At 42.3% G+C, this 25,962-nt stretch overlaps 1 protein-coding gene across 3 annotated transcripts; it reads left to right on the forward strand.

Moving 5' to 3' along the window:
• Positions 1–6,740: 6,740 nt before the first annotated feature.
• On the forward strand, positions 6,741–20,580 carry LOC111966264 (serine/threonine-protein kinase Sgk2). 3 transcript variants are annotated; one of them, XM_023990761.2, is made up of 13 exons: positions 6,741–6,930; positions 11,890–11,960; positions 12,083–12,141; positions 12,659–12,716; positions 13,100–13,183; positions 13,806–13,937; positions 15,887–15,999; positions 16,106–16,142; positions 16,317–16,403; positions 16,570–16,665; positions 18,032–18,187; positions 18,381–18,470; positions 19,000–20,580. In XM_023990761.2, exons 2-13 carry the CDS (start codon positions 11,943–11,945, stop codon positions 19,156–19,158), a joined length of 1,089 nt encoding a protein of 362 aa, XP_023846529.1. In that variant the 5' UTR covers positions 6,741–6,930; positions 11,890–11,942; the 3' UTR covers positions 19,159–20,580. The 3 variants fall into 3 exon arrangements, with proteins under 3 accessions (XP_023846529.1, XP_023846531.1, XP_023846530.1); XM_023990762.2 differs by lacking the exon at positions 6,741–6,930 and adding an exon at positions 7,484–7,887; XM_023990763.2 differs by lacking the exon at positions 13,806–13,937.
• The last annotated feature ends 5,382 nt before the right edge of the window (positions 20,581–25,962 follow it).

Genomic DNA, 25,962 nt, shown 5'->3' on the forward strand with positions numbered 1-25,962 from the left:
TTTGGGTGGTGGGTAGGGATGCACCAATATGACATTTTTGACCAATACCGATATCCGATATTTTCCTTGCCAAAAAGAAACGACACCGGCTCTTCTTACTATCCAATCTTGACTGTATGGAGAAACGTAAAAATGCATGGAAAGAAATATTGGTTTAAACTAAAATGCAGTTAATCATTTTAGCTTTAATCGCTTGAAAAAATGACTGTCTCTAGGCTGTCATGAACTGCTATTAATGGTACAACTTAAACTTTTCAAATGTGCTCAACTGACTTGACTAGTAAAATGCGAGCAAATTTACAACACATCATCTCATCTGTCATTTAGGAAATGTAAAAAAAAATAAACAAAAGAACACAGCTGCTGTGAATGAAATGAAAATCTTGACCTATACAATCCATGAATAAACAACAGAAAAGCCATAGGGATTAGTAAAACAAAATCCAGTCTCTATATGTCTGGGTTACAATATGACTGCCCATTTACAATTTAAACATTTGGGGGAGGTTTTTCTTCACAAAGAGGACCTGCTCGGCTTTGTCAAGAGAGAGCCTGTTTCTTTTTTCGTCTAAAATGTGTGAAGCTGCACTGAAAATACGCTCACTGTCCACACTAGTACAGGGAGCACCAAGATACTTGCTCAGAGCTTTAGCTAGGATGGGGAAACCGTGCTTGTTACTTCTCCAGTATCCAAGTGCATCTTCATTCCTGGGAATGGTAGGTTCTGTCAGGTATCCAAGTATCTGCAAATAATGGGAAAGGGGGGTTAGTACATTTAATACAACATATTGCATTATTCCTGCATTCCATAGGATCATTAGGCATAGATCAACATTGGCAAATGTTGGCCGATGTAGTAACAGAAAATGAAAATACAACGCATCTCTCTCACAGATACACACACACACACTGACCAAAACGTTATTTTGTTAGCATTTACATATGTCCCCATTACCAGTAAAACATAATCGAAACCAATTTCTTCCACTTACTTGCTGTGCTGTTTCGTTGTTCATTTGTTCAGTCGTTTCATTCTCAAAGATGATTTAATCGTACATGTCAAGCAGTGAAGTTTCAGCTCTGTCTGTCCTTGGCCTCTTCTGTCGTGGGTCCTCTTCTTCGGTGCACACTGTCACTGTGTCAGTTTCCATCTTGTCCAGCTGTGTCTGTAACATTTTACGTAAACCCTGTTTCTTGTCTGCATCGAAGTAGCGGTCCTTGTACCTAGCATCGAGCATGGTGGCGACACAGTAAAGAGGCTCAGAGAAAATGCCACCGAATCACTTGTTCACAGCCTCTAGTAGAGTACTTCTGCAAGTTTTAACCCCACGGTCTGTTTTGGAAGTTTTGTTGAGCAGGTGTTTCAATGCCATGACAGAGGTATCACGTCTGCTGCAGACGCAGTTGAAGAGCTTATTTCTCGAGTCAGTTGTTTGAATGGAGCTAGGAGTGTGTTCATGTTTTCAATGAGAGTCCACTGGTTTGTACTGATTGTTGCAGGTAACTCATAGTCGGCTGCGCACACGCCAAGCGCTCGTTTTTGTTCCAGCAGGATCTCCATCATGTAAAAAGTGCTGTTCCATCTGGTGGAAACGTCTTGCTTAAGCCTTTTCGTTTTCACTCCAAGCTGCTCCTGTATTGCTTGCAGGCGGCTGTATGCTAGCTGTGAGTGTTTAAAATGATCCACTATGACTCACTTCCTACCTGTTGCCACTGTGTCAGATATACTGCGTTGGGCTAAACACCTTCGTTCACAGCCAGTTGCAGTGTGTGTGCCATGCATGGCAAACTGGCGACTCTGCATTCTTCCAAAGTCTTTGTCATGTTACGTACAATATGTTTATTAATAACTTTTCATGTTCAAAATTATGCACTCTCCTCAAACAATAGCATGGTATTCTTTCACTGTAATAGCTACTGTAATTTGGACAGTACAGTTAGACTAACAAGAATTTAAGCTTTCTGATAATATCAGATATGTCTATGTCCTGGAAAATGTTCTTGTTACTGACTACCTCATGCTAATCGCATTAGCCTAAGTTAGCTCAACCGTCCTGTGGAAGGGACACCGATCCCGAAGAAGTTTTAAGAGGTTTTAATGGATTTTTGGTTCGTCATGTAAGTTGAGAGGGGTGTATCTTGGCTATAAAAGATCTTTGTATTTTTCTGTAGTCACTCTCAAAATTCATTATAGGTAGTGAATTGTTGAAAGTCAAAGGCTAAAGCTTAAAGCTCATTAAAGATGTAGTTTAAGTATAACTCTGACTGTGTGTGAAGTTTGTCTCTCTCTCTCTTCATTTGGTAATACAGAAAAATGCCACAACTCTCTCCAATGGGATTCTCTGCCTCAAACCCTACTACAGGGGCTGAGTCACTGGCTTACTGGTGCTGTTCCATGCCGTCCCTAGGAGGGGTGCACCACTTGAATGGGTTGAGTCACTGACGTGATCGTCCTGTCCGGGTTGGCGCCACCCTTGGGTTCGTGCCGTGGGAGAGATCTTTGTGGGGTATACTCGGCCTTGTCTCAGGATAGTAAGTTGGTGATTGAAGATATCCCTCTAGTGGTGTGGGGGCTGTGCTTTGGCAAAGTGGGTGGGGTTATATTCTGCCTGTTTGGCCCTGTCCGGGGGTATTGTCGGACGGGGCCACAGTGTCTCCCGACCCCTCCTGTCTTAGCCTCCAGTATTTATGCTGCAATAGTTTATGTGTCGGGGGGCTAGGGTCAGTTTGTTATATCTGGAATATTTATCCTGTCTTATCCGGTGTCCTGTGTGAATTTAAGTATGCTTGCTGTGACACCGGGTGTTGTAGATGTCCTGGAGGGCAGGCAATGTGGCCCCAGTGATGCGTTTGGCAGAGCGCACCAACCTCTGGAGAGCCCTGTGGTTGCGGACGGTGCAGTTACTGTACCAGACGGTGATACAGCCCAACCGGATGCTCTCAATGGTGCATATGTAGTTTGTGAGGGTCTTGGTAGCCAAATCTCTTCAGCCTCCTGAGGTTGAAGAGGCGCTGTTGGGCCTCCTTCACCACACTGTCTGTGTGGATGGACCACTTCAGGTTGTCAGTGATGTGTACGCCGAGGAACTTGAAGCTTTTCACATTCTCCATTGTGGTCCCGTCGATGTGGATGGGGGCGTTCTCCCTCCGCTGTCTCCTGAAGTCCACAATCAGCTCTTTAGTTTTGTTTCAGTTGAGGTTATTTTCCTGGCACCACTCCACCAGGGCCACCACTCCCTCTGCTCTTCCTGGGCATCTATTCCTCCATCAGTTTTTTAAACATAATTTAGCCTTGATGGCGAGCGGGGATGTAGACCTTGATCAGTCTTCTTTTGTTGCATTTGTACATTTGATACATTGGAGCAGTGTGCAGAGCGAGCGAAGTTGATACATTGTATCAATTCATCCCTGGTTTAACCAAGAGCACAGGCCAGTCTTAATGCCAATTTACGCTTAATCCGAAAATGTGTTCACAGGCTTCATATGGAGGGTGTGACGCAATTGCGGAGCATCAGGAGGCATGCAGAGGCCAAATGAAGCTGTGTCCCATGTCGCTGTGCACCTCTCAAATTTTGTAACAATGCGGAGGGATCCCTATCAGAGTATGTAAGCGGAGCGGAGCTGGAGCAGAGTAAGGAGTGGAGCGTGCCCAATTGAACTGGAGCCTGGAGCAAGATTCCCAAAGGTTGGAGCATTGGCCTAAAACACACAGGTGCAAAATCAAGGTGACTTACAGAGATGTAGACCAAGAGCAAGAGAGGGAGTGGGGTGATGTAGTGTCCACAACTAAATAATCATTGTGGAAGGCATGATGGTGTACTTACTTCGTGCATATGCTAAATAAAGAAAGGAACAAGGTGGGTAGCTGTGTCATTGTAGCAAAGTATTTATAAACAAAAAATCTGATCTCTTGAAAGTTTCCTTCATTATTGTTCTATTATCTATACAATAGGCCATAATTGGCCCAATAGGCCTGGCATATTAGGCCATAATTGGCCCAATAGGCCTGGCATATTCCAACTTTCATGGAGCTTTCCGTTTTGATTGCATTATTTTGCCTAAGCACCTTTAGGCCTACCTATATATACAGTGGTGCAAAAAAGTATTTAGTCAGCCACCAATTGTGCAAGTTCTCCCACTTAAAAAGATGAGAGAGGCCTGTAATTCATAGGTACACTTAGGTACACATCATAGGTACACTTCAACTATGACAGACAAAATGAGAAAAAGAAATCCAGAAAATCACATTGTAGGTTTTTTTATGAATTTATTTGCAAATTATGGTGGAAAATAAGTATTTGGTCACCTACAAACAAGCAAGATTTCTGGCTCTCCAGACCTGTTACTTCTTCTTTAGAGGGCTCCTCTGTCCTCCACTCGTTACCTGTATTAATGGCACCTGTCTTGAACTTGTTATCAGTATTAAAAGAACACCTGTCCACAACCTCAAACAGTCCCACTCCAAACTCCACTATGGCCAAGACAAAGAGCTGTCAAAGAAACAAAATTGTAGACCCTGCACCAGGCTGGGAAGACTGAATCTGCAGATAGGTAAGCAGCTTGGTTTTGAAGAAATCAACTGTGGAGCCAATTATAGGAAATGGAAGACATACAAGATCACTGATAATCTACCTCGATCTGGGGCTCCACGCAAGATCTCACCCCGTGGGGTCAAAATGATCACAAAGAAACAGTGAGCAAAAATCCCAGAACCACACGGGGGGACCTAGTGAATGACCTGCAGGAGCTGGGACCAAAGTAACAAAGCTACCATCAGTAACACACTACGGCTACGCCGTTCATGGATACTTTTGTAACCATGAACGTTTTCTTGCCCCACTGCCACACAGACACATTTGGCTACTGGACATTTAAATACAGCAAGAAAACAAATTAAAACGCCATTATCTAGCTAACTAGTAATTAACAATATTATAACAAATTCTAGAAGTGTTAAATAGCTAGCTTTAGCTCGTCAATTTGCTAAAAAGAACTTGGCTAACTTAGCTAACGTTAACGTTAACGTCGTTACACGGAACCCAAACAGGCTGAGCGCGTGCGCCATCGTGCGCTATCGTGCATAAATGTATTTTGTCCCCCTACACCAAACGCGATCACGACACGCAGGTTAAAATATCAAAACAAACTCTGAACCAATTACATTAATTTGGGGACAGGTCGAAAGCATTAAACATGTATGGCATTTAGCTAGTTAGCTGCCCTTGCTAGCTAATTTGTCCTATTTAGCTAGCTTGCTGTTGCTGCTAATTTGTACTGGGATATAAACATTGAGTTGTTATTTTACCTGAAATGCACAAGGTCCTCTACTCCACAATTAATCCACACACAAAACGGTCAACCGAATCGTTTCTAGTCATCTCTCCTCCTTCAGGATTTTAATCTTTGAATTTATATGGTGATTGGCTGAATGGTCGATACCCCCCGCCCTCCCCAGCTGGTCCACATGAATGGACGATACTCCCCCCCCCCCCTCCAAGTCTTCTTCTACTCCCTGCTTCTCTCAGCTTACCTTCTTAGCAGCCAACTTTATTTTTCTAACGGCATCACTGTCCCTTGCCATACCCTGGACGGCAGAGTCTCTTTTTGGTCTCTGCAGTCACCCCGCAGTTATTGAGTCTCCCCAACAGCATCCTTTTCCTCCAACATCACTTCAAGCTCTTGTTTGCTGAAGTATTATTGCGCTTTCCTTGGTTATCCATTTTTGTTTTTGATATAGCTAGTCTGATGGCTATCATGTGAGAAAAATTACTTTTATTTTTGTGTACAAAGGGTTCGCGATGTAGAAAATAGTAAAAATAAAGAAAAACCCTCGAAAAAAACCCTTGAATGAAAAAACTGCATCCCTGCCCAGCGAGGCAAGAGTGGTCAAAAGGGTGTTCAGCATCCCCAGTTGCTCTGCGAGCACAGGGAGGATATTTATTCTCCGCTGCTGGCCTGCTCCCCAGTCACCATCACATGAGGCTGAAGCCACAGACTTTTCTAAAAATTAATTCAAAGGCACTGTAGACTGAGCCTAATAAGCCATTTTTCATTTAAATTGGATTTAATTCTAAGTAAGTCACATCCAAAATGCACAATTTATAGACTATGATGATTTAATACAACTAAATGTTGCTTAAATTCCGAGTGCTTAATGTCCCTGACTCCATACAAGCCTAGTGTGTCACACTCACAAATGATTCACAATGTATTTATTTGTAGGCTATAGCCTTTAAATAATTGAAATAATAAAGCCTAAATAATTATGCTATGTTCCTTCTTAGGCTCCCTGTCTGACTCCTGACCTATTTGGAGTGTTTATATGCTGTTTAATATGACATGTATCCTATTTGAAATGATAAGAACTTCTTACATTCACTTTTTCATGTTTATTAAAATATTTTTCACTCAAATCATATGGTTTGATTTCAATACCTCAAAACCAAATGGTAGGTCCAAGTAGTCACAAAAATAGATGGATGTTGTTTCAATTGGGATTTTAAGGAATTTGGAAAGGCAGTTTTTTTTCTTCTGTGAGTGCTGAGGGGTTTTTAGTGGAGCACTTGGAAAGGACGTGAGGGCTGGAGCAGTGAGCAAGCACCGCTCTATGAGAGATGAGCGGGATATGCGACCGCTCAACTCTGCTCAAATACTCTGCTCCCCATAGCTCCGAATTGACATGATTGGTTGACGGTAGGTGGGGGCGGTAGCGGTAGCCGACGTCCTGTATAAATACAAACTCACTTCCTTAACAAGTTCCTTCGCTATAGCTCTGGTCTTCTCCTTTTGGCGCAAGAAGTATGAAAGCTCTGAAGTCTGCGGAGGCTGTAAATGCTGTACGGCCAATTCAGACGGCGGATTGACCAAGCAGAGCCTATAACTAGGCTTTGCACGTTCGCTGTCACGCAGCAGTGTCAGAGAGGAAAAAAGGTTCGTGACAGGCATGCTTGCAGATTTGCAGAAAATAAAACGGCTTCTCTAGCTCAAACGGTTAAAATATTATCCATAGTAACAGAGCTACCTTTTTATCTTCCTGCGCAATTTCACATGCATTTGATAGAATTTCACAATGTCGCGGGCCGTTTTAAATTAATCCCGGGCGCTAAAATTCAGCCCTGGCATTTCACCCCCCCCCCCCCCCCCCCRSRCASGGTAAAATTTCAGCTGAACTTTGAGAGGACTGTTGCCTAACTACCTAAAAAAATCGTGTTTCTCTCGAAGACCTACAAAACTAAAGTAATTACCCGTATTAGACTGAAATATATAAATACATTTTGTCAAACCTGAGAGGCTCTCCATGCTCATTAGTTGCTTATTCAACCTGAAATGTTCCCTTGGCGAAATATTCCCAGATTGTCATAAAACAGCCATACACGTGGTCTCGTTTCTGCATCTCCAAATGTTGCAAGAGGTAAAAGAGTATGCGCTTAAATTAGCTCATTCGGTGCAGCGGGAGTAGGGGTGTAGCGCTGCTGGAGCTCACCTAAGCGTTGCTCACAAGTGCTCCGCTACTTCTTACAACGGTGGTAGGTGCTCGTTTAGTAAAGTTAGAGCAAAGCTGAATTAATGTCTTAGAAGATCAGATAAGGATTCATTAGTATTCTACATAACACATTCCAATATAATAGCATAGTATAACGTTATTATTACACCAAAAACACCAACTTATTTATTTCTTATGAGATTTTTGGATGGTTAGTTGAGCAATCAAGCCCCGACGATAGTGGATATCCATAAGGCTAGTTCATTATGTGACCCCCAACTAGCCCTAAAATGCAGGACAACAATAGCGCTGTGCTCTGAGCTTCGACACTTGACTCGAGCCAAGGGACTTCGGTCAGTCAGTCGATTAGACAGCACTCCACCGACCGCACGCACCTGCGACAGGTAGGCTTGAACTCAGTTTTAACATTTACTGCAGGTAGGTTGAGAATGTAGACAATGTAAGGTAAAATGTAGCCTTTTATCTGTTTCTGGTTAGTGGTGACTGCAGGTCTGGTCCTTGCCATTCTGCCGCCATAGGGGAGACCAAAAAATGTCACCCCCACAAAATTAGAATAGTCCCAGTCCAAATGAGGTTGAAAAGACATCTAAAATACTATTTTCCAGATAAATTAGGTTCAATTTAAAATCTGAATGAAAGGTGAAAATGTATTTTCCATATGTTTAAAATGTTTCATATGTTCCATGTTTTCCATATATTTTCCGTATGTTCCAGATGTACCTATTTTCCAGGACATTGAAAAATAAGTATTTTCCGGACGTTGAAATCAGGTTCATTTTTGGTTCTGAATGAAAGTTTGAAATACTTATTTTCCTGATGTTGAAAATACATCTTTTACAGATGTTGAAAATATGTATTTTGCGAATATTGAAATCAGGATCATTTTTGGTTCTGAATGAAAGTTGAAAATAAATAATTTATAGACGTCTATGTTTGGGCCAAATCAAGGCTGGTCTAGACTGGATAAAGTATGAACAAAAAATAGAAGTCTATGATTGGTTCAGATTTGGTCCGGACCGAACCAAAAATCTATCTCCATGGATGTTGAAATCAAGGCCGGTCTGGACCGCACAAAATCTGAACCAAACATAGAAGTCTATGATTGGTTCAGATTTGGTCTGAACCCGATCAAAATCCAATGTCCGTGGATGTGGAAATCAAGGCCGGTTCGGAACTGCACCAAAAAAAGACACCCAAAAGGCTTTGATGTCGGTCAGTGCTTACTGAGGAGTAGCCTACAGTGTTGTCTGAAATTACATTTTATGAATGCCCATCTGTGGTAAGCCTACTGTTTGTAAAACACAAAAAGATGACGGATCATGCTTACTGGGGTGTAGCCTACCATGTCAGCCCACAATGGAATTTTATGAATGCCCATCCATGTGGTAGGCGCACCATTTGTAAAATAGGCCATTGCATTGGCTTTATTAGTCCTGATTCTTGTGACTAATCAACTAGGCTATTTAAGCTCTGAATATCAGCTACCAAACTTTATCAGGAGTTATCGTGAGCCTATTTGCAATGTGTTTACACAGCGGGAAATGCAGAAGTATTTTCTTTTTCGCTATGATCAGCTTGTCAATAATTGATGGATACAAACTTGAAACCACTGATCATGACAATTGAGGTGAAACTCCTGGACAACAGTTGTGAATGCCCGTTCCATATTGTCCATTTTACTTTGACCTGTCCTATTTTTAGGATATGTTGTTTGTTATCATGACATCTCATTTTTATTTGATTGAGTGCCATTTAGGCTAGGCCATTTGACCAGAGAAACCTGCACGATGTAAAAAGGTCATTACATTGTCATACATTTTATCTCCAGCCTGTAGGCTACAGAAAAGGCCACATACTATTTCTACCATATCCTATATCTGCTACATTATTGATGTTCGATCATTTTTTTGACAGCACTGCAGGGATGCATCTCTTCAAACAGCACCCTGGAGAGGCGCGCTGGGAATGGACAAGCAAAATATTTTGCGCCTTTGACAATGTGGCCGCTGCTTATCAAAGGGGCGTCATCAGCGCACACCTAAAAAAGCGATATGCCACTGGTTGAGAGAAATTGTCATTGTTTCTTGGCGCAGAATTAAGTGAGGTTTTATGTGTTGTTGTTTGGTGGTGCGTCTTGGTGAGTTTATCTCAGAAAATGCCGCCCTCGTCAACCTTCCGCCATAGGTGGCCGCCTAATCCTGCCTAATGAGCGGGCCAGCCGTGGGTGAATGTTTGAAATATGGCTTTATCAAGTTGGAAAATGTTCTCCAAATACTCGAAATAGCCTTGTAATCACTCGAGGAATACAATGGTGAACCGTAATAGGCTAGTAGTCTATTTAAGACCTTTGATACAGTGCATTTTGGAAGTATTCAGACCCCTTGACTTTTTCCACATTTTGTTACGTTACAGCCTTAATCTAAAATGGATTAAATAAAACAATTTCCTCATCAATCTACACCAAATATCCGATAATGACAAAGCGAAAACCGTTTTTTTTTTTTTGCAAAAAAACGTAATAAATATCAGAACCAGAATATCAGACCCTTTACTGTGAGACTCAAAATTGAGCTCAGGTGCATCCTGTTTCCATTGATCATTCTTGATATTTCTACAATTTGATTGGAGTCCACCTGTGGTAAATTCAATTGATTGGACATGATTTGGAAAGGCACACACCTGTCTATATAAGGTCCCACAGTAGACAGCGCATGTCAGAGTCAAAACCAAGCCATGATGTCGAAGGAATTGTCCATAGAGCTATGAAACAGGATTGTGTCGAGGCACAGATCTGGGGAAGAGTACCAAAACATTTCTGCAGCTTTGAAGGTCCCCAAGAACACAATGGCCTCCATCATTCTTAAATGGAAGAAGTTTGGAACCACCAAGACTCTTCCTAGAGCTGGCCGCCCTGCAATACGGAACAATTGTGGGAGAAGGGCCTTGGTCAGGTAGGTGACCAATAACCCGATGGTCACTCTGACAGAGCTCCAAAGTTCCTCTGTGGAGATGGGAGAACATTCCAGAAGAACAACCATCTCTGCAGGACTCCACCAATCAGTTCTTTATGGTAGAGTGGCCAGACCGAAGCCACTCCTCAGTAAAAGGCACACGACAGCCTGCTTGGAGTTTGCCAAAAGGCACCTAAAGGACTCTCAGACCCTGAGAAACAAGATTCTCTGGTCTGATGAAACCAAGATTGAACACTTTGGCCTGAATGCCAAGCGTCACGTCTATAGGAAACTTGGCACCATCCCTACGGTGAAGCATGGTGGTGGCAGCAGCATGCTGTGGGAATGTTTTTCAGTAGCAGGGACTGGGAGATTAGTCAGGATCAAGGGAAAGATGAATGGAGTAAAATACAGATCCTTGATGAAAACCTGCTCCAGAACGCTCAAGACCTCAGACTGGGGCGAAGGTTCGCCTTCCAACAGGACAACGACCCTAAGCACACAGCCAAGACAACGCAGGAGTGGCTTCGGGACAAGTCTTTAATTGTCATTGAGTGGCCCAGCCAGAGCCCAGACTTGAACCCGATCTAACATCTCTGGAGAGACCTGAAAATAGCTGTGCAGCGACGCTCCCCATCCAACCTGACAGAGCTTGAGAGGATGCTAATTTCTAAGAACATGTTTTTGCTTTGTCATTATTGGGTATTGTGTGTAGATTGATGGGGGAAAAATAATGTAATCCATTTTAGAATAAGGCTGTAACGTAACAAAATTTCTAAAAAGTCAAGGGGTCTGAATACTTCCCAAATGCACTGTATATGTGTATTTTTTATGCTGACAGAATAGATCTGCTGAATGTTTTCATAGTTTGTGAACACCCTATTTGTAATTTGTGCTTGTATTTACACAATGGTATAATTTGAGAATATAAAGCCTATAATAATCCCAAAGCCCTAATTAGAGGGTAATACACATGACTGTAGAAATAGATATCAACCTTCAAATGGGTTTCTAACTTTCCACACATCTACTGTAGCACATTACAATCTACTCTTGAGGACATATGGCTGTTTATTCAGTAGGCCTAAAGGTTAAACATTTCTTAAGACCATGGAAGGAACATTTCAAAACATTCAGACATTCTTGGCAAGTGACCGTGTGTGGGGGAGATTGAAATTGGTTTGAATAATGACCGAAGCAGTCCCGCACACATTTGTGGACATGGGGAAAGTAATATTTGCCATGTAAAACTGTCCACTGATATGAACTCTCCAAAACAACTAATATCCTTTGTTGTGTCTGCCTGTGTTGGGTTTCAAACCAGAACTACCAGTTTGTCAGGGTCAAGCTGGCATAGGGGGACCAGCAGCAGAGTCACACTGTGGGGTGCTATCATGTCATTATGTTCCTATTGTGTCCTCTTTGTAATGACAGGTCTGTGAAGCACTGATGTAGGCTCCCCGGTGGGCAAGGAATGGACCAAGGCCATGGCGAATTGTAATCCAGTGAGTGTTTCAGTCTGTAGTGTGCTGTGCTATAGTCAATCAAGGATGTCATCCTATTTTTGCTACTGGTTGTTTACACTGCTTTGCTCTATCATTCATCATTTTTTCTACTTGTCTTCTAGCTTAGATCACCGTCCTCCACCCTCATTGAGGTCAACCTGGGACCCTCGGCAAACCCACAGTATGTACAGTATTAAGAGTAATGGGTTTCAGTGATTTGTAATGCCTCGTAGAACTGACATCTGGTAACCCTTTACCAACAGAATTGTGATCCTGATGCATTCATTAACAAAACTATTTTCTCCTCGATATGATGCCATACATCCGCTGCAACCACTAACGTACACTGCTGTACTTTGCTATTGAGACTTGGGTCTCTTTTCAATCCGCATGGTGGAAATTCAGCTTTAACGCGTGATTGAAATTTAAAGGCGTTGTTCCCGCTTTAGCGGAGACCGTATTCGCGATAAACACTGCATGCGTCGGGTCAATCTGAAATGACCTTTACATTTCTATTGCGGAATCTGTAACGCTTCAGCTTCACCTATTGAATAGAGCCCTTGATCGAACATGCTATTTCATGCATCATACCAGAGTCATGTTGCGAGACGGTTGTCTCTGCCATAACCTGTCACGATACGTGTAATGTCAATCCGTATGACACAGATATCTGTATCATTATTCCTGTCTTGTTTCAGTGCCAAGCCCACTGACTTTGACTTCTTGGCTGTTATTGGAAAAGGGACCTATGGGAAGGTAAGACAGACTACACTGCTGTCTGTCTGATAAAAGGCTGCATGCCTTCATCAATGATTAACTCTGTCTATGCAGGACTGTTAAGGTTACCTTGATGAAAAGTTCAAAAACAAACCAATGAATGAGGATAAGGTTGTTGACAAATTGTACTTCGGATGAGTAGCCATTTTTAATTTGTCCAGTTAATTTGCAGTCCCTTTTCATTGGGTCTATGACTACTTTCTTTCTATGTTTTGTGTGACTGTTAATCAAATATGTTATTTGTGTGTATTTCATTGACCTTCTAGATTGATTTAAGATATGTTTATGATAAGAGTGTCATATTAGTAGGTGAAGTTTTGAGTAAACAACCAGAGATTTATTGGCAACCACCCTGCATCCAGGTCCTGCTCGCCAAGCTCAAAGCTGACAACAAATTCTATGCGGTCAAAGTTTTACAGAAGAAAGTCATCCTGAAGAAAAAGGAGGTTGGTCTATAAACGTTTTATTTAGTTATTCATTCTCCCAACCAACTCACATATAGGTTATTTATTTTCTGTGGTAAAGGTCCATTAAATTACACCAATAAAACCCTTTATGTCAGTATATATTCAACGTGTGTATGAATTTTACTGTGTAGCAGAACTGGTTGAGCCTAAGTCTGTTTCTAAGAAAGATAATATCTAATCTAATCTGAAGTGTGTTCTGTCCTTTGTACTCTGACAGACTGATTATACAGCCCCCAGTCTCTGTTTTTCTTACAAACTGTACATTCCCATAATCAGAACTGTTTCTTCCCCTTGGTTTTGTATCACTTGATACTTATAAGCAAGTCTTGGACTTTATGAGCTACTTACAGACACACGTCATAGCTGTCTGACAGACCTAGTCAGATGTGTGTAGACGGCTGCACTTGTGACTTAAAGCAGCATAAATAACACTGTGGACCTTTTAGGAAAGAGGTGTCTCGCTCTCTCCCCACTCTTTCTGTGTATTGTCTCTTGTCTCGCGCTTGGGGCTGAAGCAGTGGTGCTGACAGGGGCCTGTATTCGGCTGTGTCCTGCCCTCTGCCTCGTGTCCGCTGGTTCAATGCTGCTTTGTGTCCTCTAGCAAAAGAACATAATGGCAGAGAGAAACGTGCTGCTGAAGAGCCTGAAGCACCCTTTCCTGGTGGGCCTCCACTACTCCTTCCAGACCCCAGAGAAGCTCTACTTTGTCCTGGACTATGTCAACGGGGGAGAGGTAGCTGGCTAATGGCCCTGGGTTTCCTGAAAGGTTGCATATGATATGCAAATGACAAAAGGAATGGACTGTAGCAATGTTCCTAATAAGCCATCCTTTATTTACAGTACCAGTCAACAGTTTTGACACACCTACTCATTCAAGGGTTCTTCATTATTTTTACTATGTTCTACATTGTAGAATAATAGTGAAGACATCAAAACTATGAAATAGCACATTTTAGTAACCAAAAAAGTGTTAAACAAATCAAAATATAGTTTAGATTCTTCAAAGTAGCCACCCTTTGCCTTGATGACAGCTTTGCACATGCTTGGCATTCTCTCAACCAGCTTCACCTGGAATGCTTTTCCAACATTCTTGAAGGAGTTCGCATATGCTGAGCACTTGTTGGCTGCTTTTCCCACACTCTGCGGTCCAACTCATCCCAAACCATCTCAATTGGGTTGAGGTCGGGTTATTGTGGAGGCCAGGTCATCTGATGCAGCACTCCATCACTCTCCTTCTTGGTCAAATATCCCTTTAACAGCCTGGAAATGTGTGTTGGGTCATTGTCCTGTTGAAAAACAATTGATAGTCCCACTAAGCTCAATCCAAATGGGATGGCGTATCGCTGCAGAAAGCTGTGGTAGCCAGGCTGGTTAAGTGTGCCTTGAATTCTAAATAAATCACAGACAGTGTCACCAGCAAAGCACCCCCACACCATCACCTCCTCTTCCATGCTTCACGGTGGGAACCACACATGCGGAGATCCTCTGTTCACCTAATCTGCGTCTCACAAAGACACAGCGGTTGGAACCAAAAATCTCACATTTGGACTCATCAGGCCAAAGGACAGATTGCCACCGGTCTAATGTCCATTGCTCATGTTTCTTGGCCCAAGCAAGTCTCTTCTTCTTATTGGTGTCCTTCAGTAGTGGTTTCTTTGCAGCAATTCGACCATGAAGGCCTGATTCACGCAGTCTCCTCTGAACTGTTGATGTTTTGATGTGTCTGTTACTTAAACACTGTGAAGCATTTATTTGGTTTGCTATCTCTGGTGCAGTTAACTCTAATGAACGTATCCTCTGCAGCAGAGGTAACTGTGACGGTCCTGATGAGAGCCAGTTTCATCATAGCGCCTGATGGTTTTTACAACTGCACTTGAAGAAACCTTCTGTAAAAAGTCCTTGACATTTTACAGATTGACTGACCTTCACGTCTTAAAGTAATAATGGACTGTCATTTATCTTTGCTTATTTGAGCTGTTCTTGCCATAAGATGGACTTGGTCTTTCACCAAATAGGGCTATCTTCGGTGTATCACCCCTACCTTGTCACAACACAACTGATTGGCTCAAACGTATTAAGAAGGAAATAAATTCCACAAATTAACTTTTAACAAGGCACACATGTTAATTGAAATGCATTCCAGGTGACTACCTCATGAAGCTGGTTGAGAGAATGCCAAGAGTGTGCAAAGCTGTAATCAAGGCAAAGGGTGGTTACTTTGAAGAATCTCAAATATAAAATATATTTTGATTTGTTTAACACTTTTTTGCTTACTACATGATTCCATATGTGTTATTTCATAGTTTTGATGTATTCTCTATTATTCTACAATGTAGAAAATAGTAAAAATAAAGAACAACCCTTGAATGAGTAGGTGTGTCAACTTTTAACTGGTACTGTATATTAAACCTGCCAATCTATTGACAGCACAGAAACAGCAGAGCAGTGTGTCATAGCCCTGGGCTTAGTCACACTTTACTCCCATTTAATCATCGGCTCAGTCCAAAGTCTCTGTGTCACAGTATTATGATGAGTTAATAATGTAGTGGTAGTAATATGACATGCTTTGTCAGAACCCAGGAGACTGACAGTTAAAACAACAAGACAGAACTGTTTTCTTTCTCCCTCTTATCGCTAACCTCTTCTTCTCCCTCTCATTCTCTCTCTCTCTCTGTCTTGAAGATCTTCTTCCACCTGCAGAGGGAGCGGTGCTTCTTGGAGCCGAGGGCTCGGTTCTATGCTGCTGAGGTTGCCAGTGCCATCGGCTACCTTCACTCCCTCAACATCGTTTACAGGTCAGACAGTTTTGCAAAGGCACATTCACGTAGAAGCGACACGTTATTATGTACACTATTGAGGGTCAGTGAAATCTAATGTCTTTGTTTGTTTGTTCTTTTGTAGAGATCTGAAGCCAGAGAATATTCTCTTAGACTCTCAGGTAAGTGTTGACTCATAAGTGGATGTAACGTTATTGGATTGTTTTCAATATCTCAACTCACTTCCTTCTCATCTTAGAGAAGATGGTTCAAGATTTCGCAAAACAGTATCATACGCAGTCCGTAAGTTCTTGTAAGATTGATTGGGAAGGTGCTTAAAACGATGTGTGTTCCAGGGCCACGTGGTGCTTACGGACTTTGGGCTGTGTAAAGAGGGAGTGGAGCCGGAGACCACCACGTCCACTTTCTGTGGAACCCCTGAGGTGAGGGATAGCCCTGAGATTGTGTCTGTGCTCAATGATATGTTAATGATAACATATGTCTCATAGTCACTTATAGCTCTATATATCCATCTGTGTATTTATCTCTCTCTCTCTCTCTCTCTCTCTCTCTCTCTTTCTCTCTTTCTCTCTTTCTCTCTCTCTGTAGTATTTGGCCCCTGAGATTCTGCGTAAGGAGCCCTATGACCGCACTGTGGACTGGTGGTGTCTGGGAGCTGTGCTCTATGAGATGATCTATAGTCTTGTACGTTTTTGAATCTCAGCCACCCAATGCGTTTACTTGCGGCGTATAGTTAAATGTACTAAAGAGGAACAATGGGTGAAGAGGAACAATGGAGATGCGCATGCTAAATCACAGAATCTTTTCATGTGTTTATTTTCAAAGGATAAAGCTAAGAACGTTAACAACTTTAAAGTTAAGAACACTAATAACAACATGGAATAAAATGAAATGTGTTCTACAAGATCAAATATCACTCCCTAAAAACACAATCGTTGGATAGCTTTTTAAGAATTCACTGATACATTGGTGCACATGGGAAACTAAAGGCATATAAATCATAAATGACTTGGTAATAGGAAATACATTTATTTCCAGGGCAGGATTAAAAAGCAATTTTGGATTGACCAATGTAGATATTTTCAAATACATGCAACTTAAAAGTTTTATATCACAAAATTTTGATTAGGAATCAAAGCAATCTTGAGGGAATCCTATTTGAGTCAGAAAACGATATTCATATGGTAGATAAGCTATACAAAACCTTGCAGAGAGCATATTAACTGACAATATCTTAGAAAAAATATAAACTATTGGAACCAAGACTTAACTGATATTGGCACAAGATGGAGGAAATGTTGGATCATAACTAATGAAATTACAGTTAAATGAAAAAATACGCTTAATCCAATATAAACTAATGTATAGAATTTATTATACAAAATTCACATTCTACAGCACAACGGCAGTCATGTCTTAAGTGTAAAACTAACAAAGACTCAATAATCCAGGCCTTCTGGGAAGTCCAAAAGTTATGGGCAGAGTTAGAAAGTTGGCTGTCAGAAGTATTAGAATATAAATGTACTTTTAATCCGTCTGTCTACATATTACAAGATGTGGCATATGAGGGTGCTGTGAGGTACCTGACGGGTCGGACGATACTTTTCTCGTCAATCATCTTGAAAAAACGTATACTTAAAAACTGGAAATCAACACAATGGAAAGGTCAAATGCTTTATTATCTTAATTTTTAACGTGCGTGGGCGACGGAGAGAATCAAAATGGCGCAGTTTGAGGCCATGTGGCAGCGAGTGATGCGGATGCTAGAGATGGAGGTGTGAGCTTGAGGGTCAGGGCAGGTGTGATGTAGTTGTTTGTGTGATGTATAGTCGTTTGTATGTGTATGTTTAGTATTTTTAAAGAAAAGTAGTACTAAAATAAAATTGTTTTTGAATCTTATATAGCTACTGTACTTAGTGCAATCTAAGGCCAATCCAAATATTATTTCCTTGTGCAGCAAATGTCCAAGACAATTGTTACCAACTTCAGGAAATGTTTCTGGAGTAGCTGGTGGCTACAGTGTCTCTTCTCCGTTCTACTTCGTTTCTAGCCTCCTTTTTACAGCCGGGACATGTCTGAGCTGTATGATGGTATCCTGCACAAGCCTCTGCCTCTGCCCCCAGGGAAGTCAGACGCTGTCTGTAGTCTGCTCCAGAGCCTCCTGCAGAAGGACCAGCACTGCAGGCTGGGAGCCATCGACGACTTTGTGAGTGGCTGACTAGACCCTCACCATGGACCAATGGTTGCATCTGAAATGGCACCCTATACCCAATATAGTGCACTACTTTTGTGCCATTTCGGAAGCAACCCCATGCCTTTGCCGGTTACTGTGTTTCACGAATGTTCACTCCGTTATACATCGCTTATATCTTGTATATGATTCTTGTTTTACTTTGCAGTTAGAAATCAAGAACCATGTGTTCTTCTCCCCGATTAACTGGGATGACCTGTACCACAAGCGGATCACTCCTCCATACTACCCCAATGTGGTGAGTTGTTGGCACAGTCTATAACATTGGTAGGCAATTAGATCCAGCCGCGGGCCAATTTTTGTTGGAGTGGATGGTCGGGGGGGAGGGGCAGAACATAATCATTTGTACACTGCAAATTGACCACAATTGACCCCCAAAAAAGATTGTATTTGAAAAGAACACTCATTTCATACCTTGATTACATTGAGACACGATCGCATATCTTTTTAATTTTTTTGGTGGGAATACTTGAACAGATTTCCAACATAATTCTTTTTTGGGGCTGATTTGCTGGAGATTTTACTGTCTTTTTTGACCAAAAACTACCCCCCCACACACACACTTTTGGGGGCCAAAATAAATTGCCTGTTGCCGACCCCTGGCCTATAACATGCCGGTTGTTTCTTACCATATTCTCTAACCTTAACAGCTCTTTCTCTAAAACTTTCTCTCACTACCTTTCTTTCCTCATTTTAGCCTTCACACTGTCGGTCTCTTTTCTCTATCACTTTGCTCAATTCCCTAACATGTCTCCTCTCTCCTCCAGAAAGGGCCAGCGGACACCCAGCACATAGACCCAGAGTTCACCAGAGAGATGGTGCCTAACTCGGTGGGCCGCACCCCTGAGCTGAACGCCAGCACCAGCAGCAACAACGCCTTCAATGGCTTCTCCTACGTCTGTGGTGAAGAAGACAGCTTCCTCTAAGACAGGGGAAGAAGGGCCCTCACAGCACCGCCACTGCCTGAGCTCGAGGTTGAAGTTACCCCTAACCACATATCTAGGATTCAATTCCTCAACCCCAAATCCTAACCTTAACCTCTAAGTCAGGAGGTGAAAAAGATATTTGGCCCATGATCAGTTAGTGGCAACCTCTATCAACTTCATTGGCCACAGCCATAAAAATGGAGCACATTGAACAGAATGCACTTGTGTGTAGGCTATGCACAGTGGCTGCCACGTCTGTTTATCTAGACGTCATTAGAACAGGCAGATGCAGCAGGCTCTAATGATATGTGTGAAAATCTAGTCCAAACCATATTTCTGCTCTTTTATTGCTGTTTTTAATACAAACACGGTGGACCTTCCAAACATTTGTTATTTTAAATGAAATGTGATGATTGTCCAACAATATATTATTGATTTGAAAACATGCTGTTTCTGTTATCACTGATTTTTTTGTAGATTAGATTAGAGGCTCGACTCTATTTGTTGCATCTAGGCATGCTTAAAGGGATAGCTCACCCAAATTACAAATGTACTTATTGGTTTCCTTTCCCTGTCAGCAGTCTATAGAAAAGGTTTGACGACAATTATAGAAGATTTGAACATGCGTGGAAAATGTGTGTATCAGTACCATGACTTAAATGGGATTTGTGCCACAAATGCCACAAAGTCGTGGTACCGATATAAGCAATCTATGGACAGGGTATGACAGCAATCGATGCTTCCCTGGCACTGTTTCTAAATGTACAAAAGCTGAAGAACATTTGCACATACAGGTACTTTTTTTGCCGGTGCTGGAGTTATTGGGAAACTCATGAAAAATGTCAACACTGCACACTGCTGTTCATGCTCCCAGGTGGTTTTATTGAAACAAAGTCTAGACCCTTAGGTCTTCATCAGGCATCCAACGTTTTAGCATTTGTGGAACAAATCCTGGTACCGATATTAGCACTTTTTCGCACACAGGTTCAAGTCATGTATAAGTGACTTTGTTGAGCTTCACAATCAATTTGAGATACTTTCTCGTGATTTGAACATGTCGAAAAATGCTAATATTGGTACAAGGACTTGGCTGGATTTGTTGGAAACATTTCGAGGGGAAATAAAACCAAAGCACAGATTGCTGTTATACCATAGACTTCTTACAGGGTAAGGAAACCAACGTGTTATTTTGTAATGTGGGTGAGCTATGCCTTTAACAGCAACATAAACCTACGCCATCTTCTTACAACTGTAAAGGTGCGTGCCATGGTGTTTTTAACCTTGTGAAACAAGCCATATGATTGTGTCAACACGACGGGTGACATTAAAGACTGACTTATGCCAGCACCGTGTTAAAGGTGACTGATGCGCAATGACGTATGTGTACATAAACACGTCAAAATAAATAACTATCCATATGTTTACCGTGTCTTGCGTTGACAGAGCTTCCATCTGATTGAAGTGTGAGACGAAAACCACCGTTTTGAAGAAATAATTACTATATGCTCTTTATTTCTCGAAGCATTTTATTTTCTTCAAGCAAAACATACAAAGGTAGCACTAAAATGGCTTTATGCAAATGTGTTACTTCCAATATCAACAGATTTCAGATCAACTAAATGTGTTCCTAAAACTGAAAACAGTTTCTAAATCAATCAAAAACAAGACAAAAAGGCAAGACGGGGATCAGTTACTGACAGAGTACATGCTGAACAGCTCATCACATTTATTTCACGCTGCTCAGAGGACATGCGTGTTTTTTTCTGTTTTGGGATGTATTGTGAGTGTGTTTGACAAAAAACATCTGAATGTGTTGCGCTTTGTGTAAAGTGTGTGTCCATCCTATTTTTTGGGTGAGCGCGCTGGCTGAGGAGAAAGCCGATGAGCAGCAGGACCACAAAGATGGCCGGGAAGATGCCCAGTGCCACACCAGATGGCAGAGGGCGAGGAAGGAATGCCCTGTGCACACTGAATGTAGTGGTCAGCATATAGTAGCTGCAGAAACACAGAGACAGCAAATATCATCATAAATATTACAATATCAATGACACTCCAGCTTTAATGTTTACTATAGAATATGGCATATAAATAGTATACTAACTATGAACATTTCTTATGTCTTACTCCACTTGAAATGAAAATATTCCACTAGCGTATTCAACCTTCAGTTGATGTATTACAGAGTACAGCCTGGTAACTAAGTGCGCTCATAAAATAAAGGCCAGGTACAAAGCAAGCAGAGGGATGAATGTATGAGATATTAATGAGGACAAGGACGATGTATCTGCATTTTATAAGTTGAATACGTTGGATGAATATCCAATTCAAATGTGGGAAATTAGGAAAGATCCTCCCTCAGGATGCAGGCTATATGACTGCTTACAGTGCATGGGGGCCTCTAGTCTACAGTGCTGTGTCAACAAATTCCTATCGACCATTATTGATTGGTGATAAAGTATGAATTCAATTGAGTTGCTATAGAATGTGTACATATATTCCTGGTCCGGGCTGTGTTGGGGTTTGGTTTATTTTGCTGCTGGCTCAGCAGAGAGGTCCAGTTCTTGGGCTGGGAGACACACTTGGCCTCCTGGCCCGACTGATGGTACTGGTTGTTATGCATGCCGTTCGCCTCAAACATCACAAAGTCGCCATTCGCCTGCTCCACAAGCTCATTACCGTTCCAGCTGCAATGGAACAGCGCGGGTTTGATGTTGGCTCAGGATCAAAACCAAGCAGCCATGTTTACCTGCTCTAGAAAAGGCTGTGTGGTGGGTTGGCTCTGGCACTGTTGCTCTGTGACGGAGTGGCATGCTTGTTCCAATGGTCTTTGTGTGTGTGCCAAGTAGTTTTATCAAGGGTCTGTCTGAACTCCACTTCACACAGAGATGACAGGTTTTCTTACACTGAACGATGTACAGTGAGTCTATTTTGAGGTCAGAGAAAAGGGTTGCCAGGGTTACTCACAGCTCCATGGAGGGTATCCAGGGGGTATCGTGGTAGACCAGCAGGGGGCAGAAGTAGTCTGCGATGCTGTAGTAGTAGATATGCAGGTCACTGGAGGCAGAGCTAGGCCGGATCAGGTGCAGAGGGTCATACATACTTCTTAGTGGAGGAGGGGAAGGTGGTGGAAGAGGAGGATAATGGATGAAATACTAGTGGTTATAACTGCACATGACATGACACAAATATATATTTACGGCAATAACTTTCTTATAACTCTGTAATACCTTTCTTTGTGGAAGCCTTATGTTCTGCGAATGAAAAAGTTAAAAACCCCACTTTGGCATCACAAGCATTTATTTTTTGTATATTGCATTTCTATCAAGCGTGACAGTCTAGAATCTAGTTCCATCAGTGCTCTGTAACAACCTCACTGCACAAGCTACTTGAGGATGACATAAGAAAAGTTGTCCTGAAGCTGCTCTTGAGTGAACGTGCCCTTAGTGCAAGTGGTTATGTTCCTGTGGCAAAAAAAACTAAAAACGACAGAAAGAACGCTCAGAACGCTTAGCTCTTACAGTAGTATCGTTCAGAAAACGTTTTGAATGTTTTGAAAATAAGAAATACAGAATGAGGATTTATCCCTCACCTCAAAATTCCGGTATGCTTTCCAGGAGGGCATCCAGTGAGAATGTGAGCTTTCTAAAACGGGAAAAAGTGAATACAATAGTATGTAACTCCACACTGGAGGGCGATAGCCTTTTCTGTATACACCGTGGGGACAAGCTAACACGTCCCCACGGTTAACTCATACACATTATCGTGACTGTTAGAGGGCTGGGTTTCTGACAAGGGGGTTGAGGTCTTTGGAGGACACGTCTCTTCCCATCAGGTCTACTATGATGGTGGAGAAGCTTCCTTTACGTGGACAGGAACAGACCCAGAGAAAACACTACACTGTCCTTTTCAACAGCTAGAACTCCTATTGCCAATTTGCAGTCTTACCTCGGCTTGAGGGTTCAATCTGCTGCCTCCATAAACGCCAGCTGCTTCAATTCAATTTACTGCCATTCAGACATACATTGAGTGTACAAACCATTAAGAACACCTGCTCTTCTCTTTCTGAACAACACCTGCTCTTTCTGAACAACACCTGCTCTTTCTGAACAACACCTGCTCTTTCTGAACAACACCTGCTCTAGCTCGATGGCGCCGACAGACTGGCGCCAACTTTGCAGTATATTGTTTTTTTATGTATTTTTATGTATTACTTCTTACATTGTTAGCCCAGAAAACCTTAAGTGTTATTACATACAGCAGGGAAGAACTATTGGATATCAGAGAGATGTCAACTTACCAGCACAAACAGCATTACGACCAGGAATACGACCAAAGCGGATTCTTTGTCTGCACCTCCGTGGGCATTTGACACAAAACAACGCCGCCGGAGGAGAGGGTGCCGGAGCGGTCTTCTAGTGAGGCTTCGGATACGCGCACATCACGAATCGCTTCCGAGTATATTACTCGCTAATGTCCAGTCCCTAGTTAACAAAGTCGATGAAATCAGGGCAAGAGTTTCTTTCCAAAGAGATGTCTGGGATTGTAACATACTCTGTTTCAAGGAAACATGGCTAGCTTGGGACATGCTGTCGGAGTCAGTACAGCCAACGGGATTTTCAGTGCATCGCGCCGACAGGAATAAACATCTCTCCGGTAAGAAGAAGGGCGGGGGTGTATGTTTCATGACTAACGACTCATGGTGTAATTGTAACAACATACAGGAACTCAAGTCCTTTTGTTCACCTGACCTAGAATTAATCACAATCAAATGCAGACCGTATTATCTCCCAAGAGAACTCTCCTCGGTTATTGTCACAGCTGTGTATATCCCCCCCCCGCAAGCGGATACCAAGACGGCCATCAAAGAACATCTTTATGCAAACGACTTTATGCAAACTGGAAACCATATATCCTGAGGCTGCATTTATTGTAGTTGGGGATTTTAACAAAGCTAATTTGAGTAACAAGCTCGACCATTGCTACTCTAACTTCCGCGATGCCCCCGCCCTCCTTTTGGCAAATCTGACCATGACTCCATCTTGTTGCTCCCCTCCTATAGGCAGAAACTAAAACAGGAAGCGCCCGTGCTTAGGTCTATCCAACGCTGGTCTGACCAATCGGATCCCACGCTTCAAGATTGCTTCGATCACGTGGACTGGGATATGTTCCGGGTAGCCTCAGAGAACAACATTGACGCATACACTGACTCGGTGAGCGAGTTTATAAGGAAGTGTATAGGAGATGTTGTACCCACTGTGACTATTAAAACCTTCCCTAACCAGAAACCGTAGATTGATGGCAGCATTCGCGCAAAACTGAAAACACGTACCACTGCATTTAATCATGGCAAGAAAACTGGGAATATGGCCGAATACAAACAGTGTAGTTATTCCCTCTGTAAGGCAATCAAACAAGCAAGTGTCAGTACAGAGACAAAGCGGAGTCGCAATTCAACTGCTCAAACACGAGATGTATGTGGCAGGATCTACAGACAATCACGGATTACAAAAAGAAAACCAGCCCCGTCCCGGACTTCGACGTCTTGCTTCCAGATAAATTAAACAACTTTGCGTGCTTTGAGGACAATACAGTGCCACCAAAGCGGCTCGCTACCAAAGACTGTGGGCTCTCCTTCTCCATGGCCGATGTGAGTAAAACATTTAAACGTGTTAACCCTCGCAAGGCTGCCGGCCCAGACGGCATACCTAGCCGCGTCCTCAGAGCATGCGCAGACCAGCTGGCTGGTGTGTTTACGGACATATTCAATCAATCCCTATCCCCGTCTGCTGTCCCCACATGCTTCAAGATGGCCACTATTGTTCCTGTTCCCAAGAAAGCCAAGGTAACTGAATGCCTATCTAAATGACTATCGTCCCGTAGAACTCACTTCTGTCATCATGAAGTGCTTTGAGAAACTAGTCAAGGATCATGTCACCATCCTACCTGTCACCCTAGACCAGTGGTTCCCAAACTTTTTATAGTCCCATACCCCTTCAAACATTCAACCTCCAGCTGCATACCCCCTCTAGCACCAGGGTCAGCGCACTCTCAAATGTTGTTTTTTGCCATCATTGTAAGCCTGCCACACACACACTAGACGATACATTTATTAAACATAAGAATGAGTGTGAGTTTTTGTCTCAACCCGGTTGGTGGGAAGTGACAAAGAGCTCTTATAGGACCAGGGCACAAATAATAATAATCAATAATTTTGCTCTTTATTTAGCCATCTTACATTTAAAACTTTATTTGTTTATCGAAAATTGTGAATAACTCACCACAGGTTAATGAGAAGGGTGTGCTTGAAAGGATGCACATCACTCTGCAATGTTGAGTTGTATTGGAGAGAGTCTCAGTCTTAAATCGTTTTTCACACACAGTCGGTGCCTGTATTTTGTTTTCATGCTAGTGAGGGCCGAGAATCCACTCTCACATAGGTACGTAGTTGCAAAGGGCATCAGTGTCTTAACAGCACGATTTGCCAAGGCAGGATACTCTGAGCGCAGCCTAATCCAGAAATCTGGCAGTGGCTTCTGATTAAATAAATTTTTCACAGAACCACATGTTGCAATTTCAATGAGGCTCTCTTGTTCAGATATCGGTAAGTGGACTGGAGGCAGGGCATGAAAGGGATAACGAATCCAGTTGTTTGTGTCCTTCGTTTCAGGAAAGTACCTGCGTAATTGCGCACCCAGCTCACTCAGGTGCTTCGCTATATCACATTTGACATTGTCCGTAAGCATTTGCACACAAAAAATCATACAATAATGGAAAGACCTGTGTGTGGTACTTGTTAATGCAGAC

The sequence above is a fragment of the Salvelinus sp. IW2-2015 genome, linkage group LG7, assembly GCF_002910315.2.
Source record: "Salvelinus sp. IW2-2015 linkage group LG7, ASM291031v2, whole genome shotgun sequence".
In the NCBI taxonomy this organism is placed as follows: domain Eukaryota; kingdom Metazoa; phylum Chordata; class Actinopteri; order Salmoniformes; family Salmonidae; genus Salvelinus; species Salvelinus sp. IW2-2015.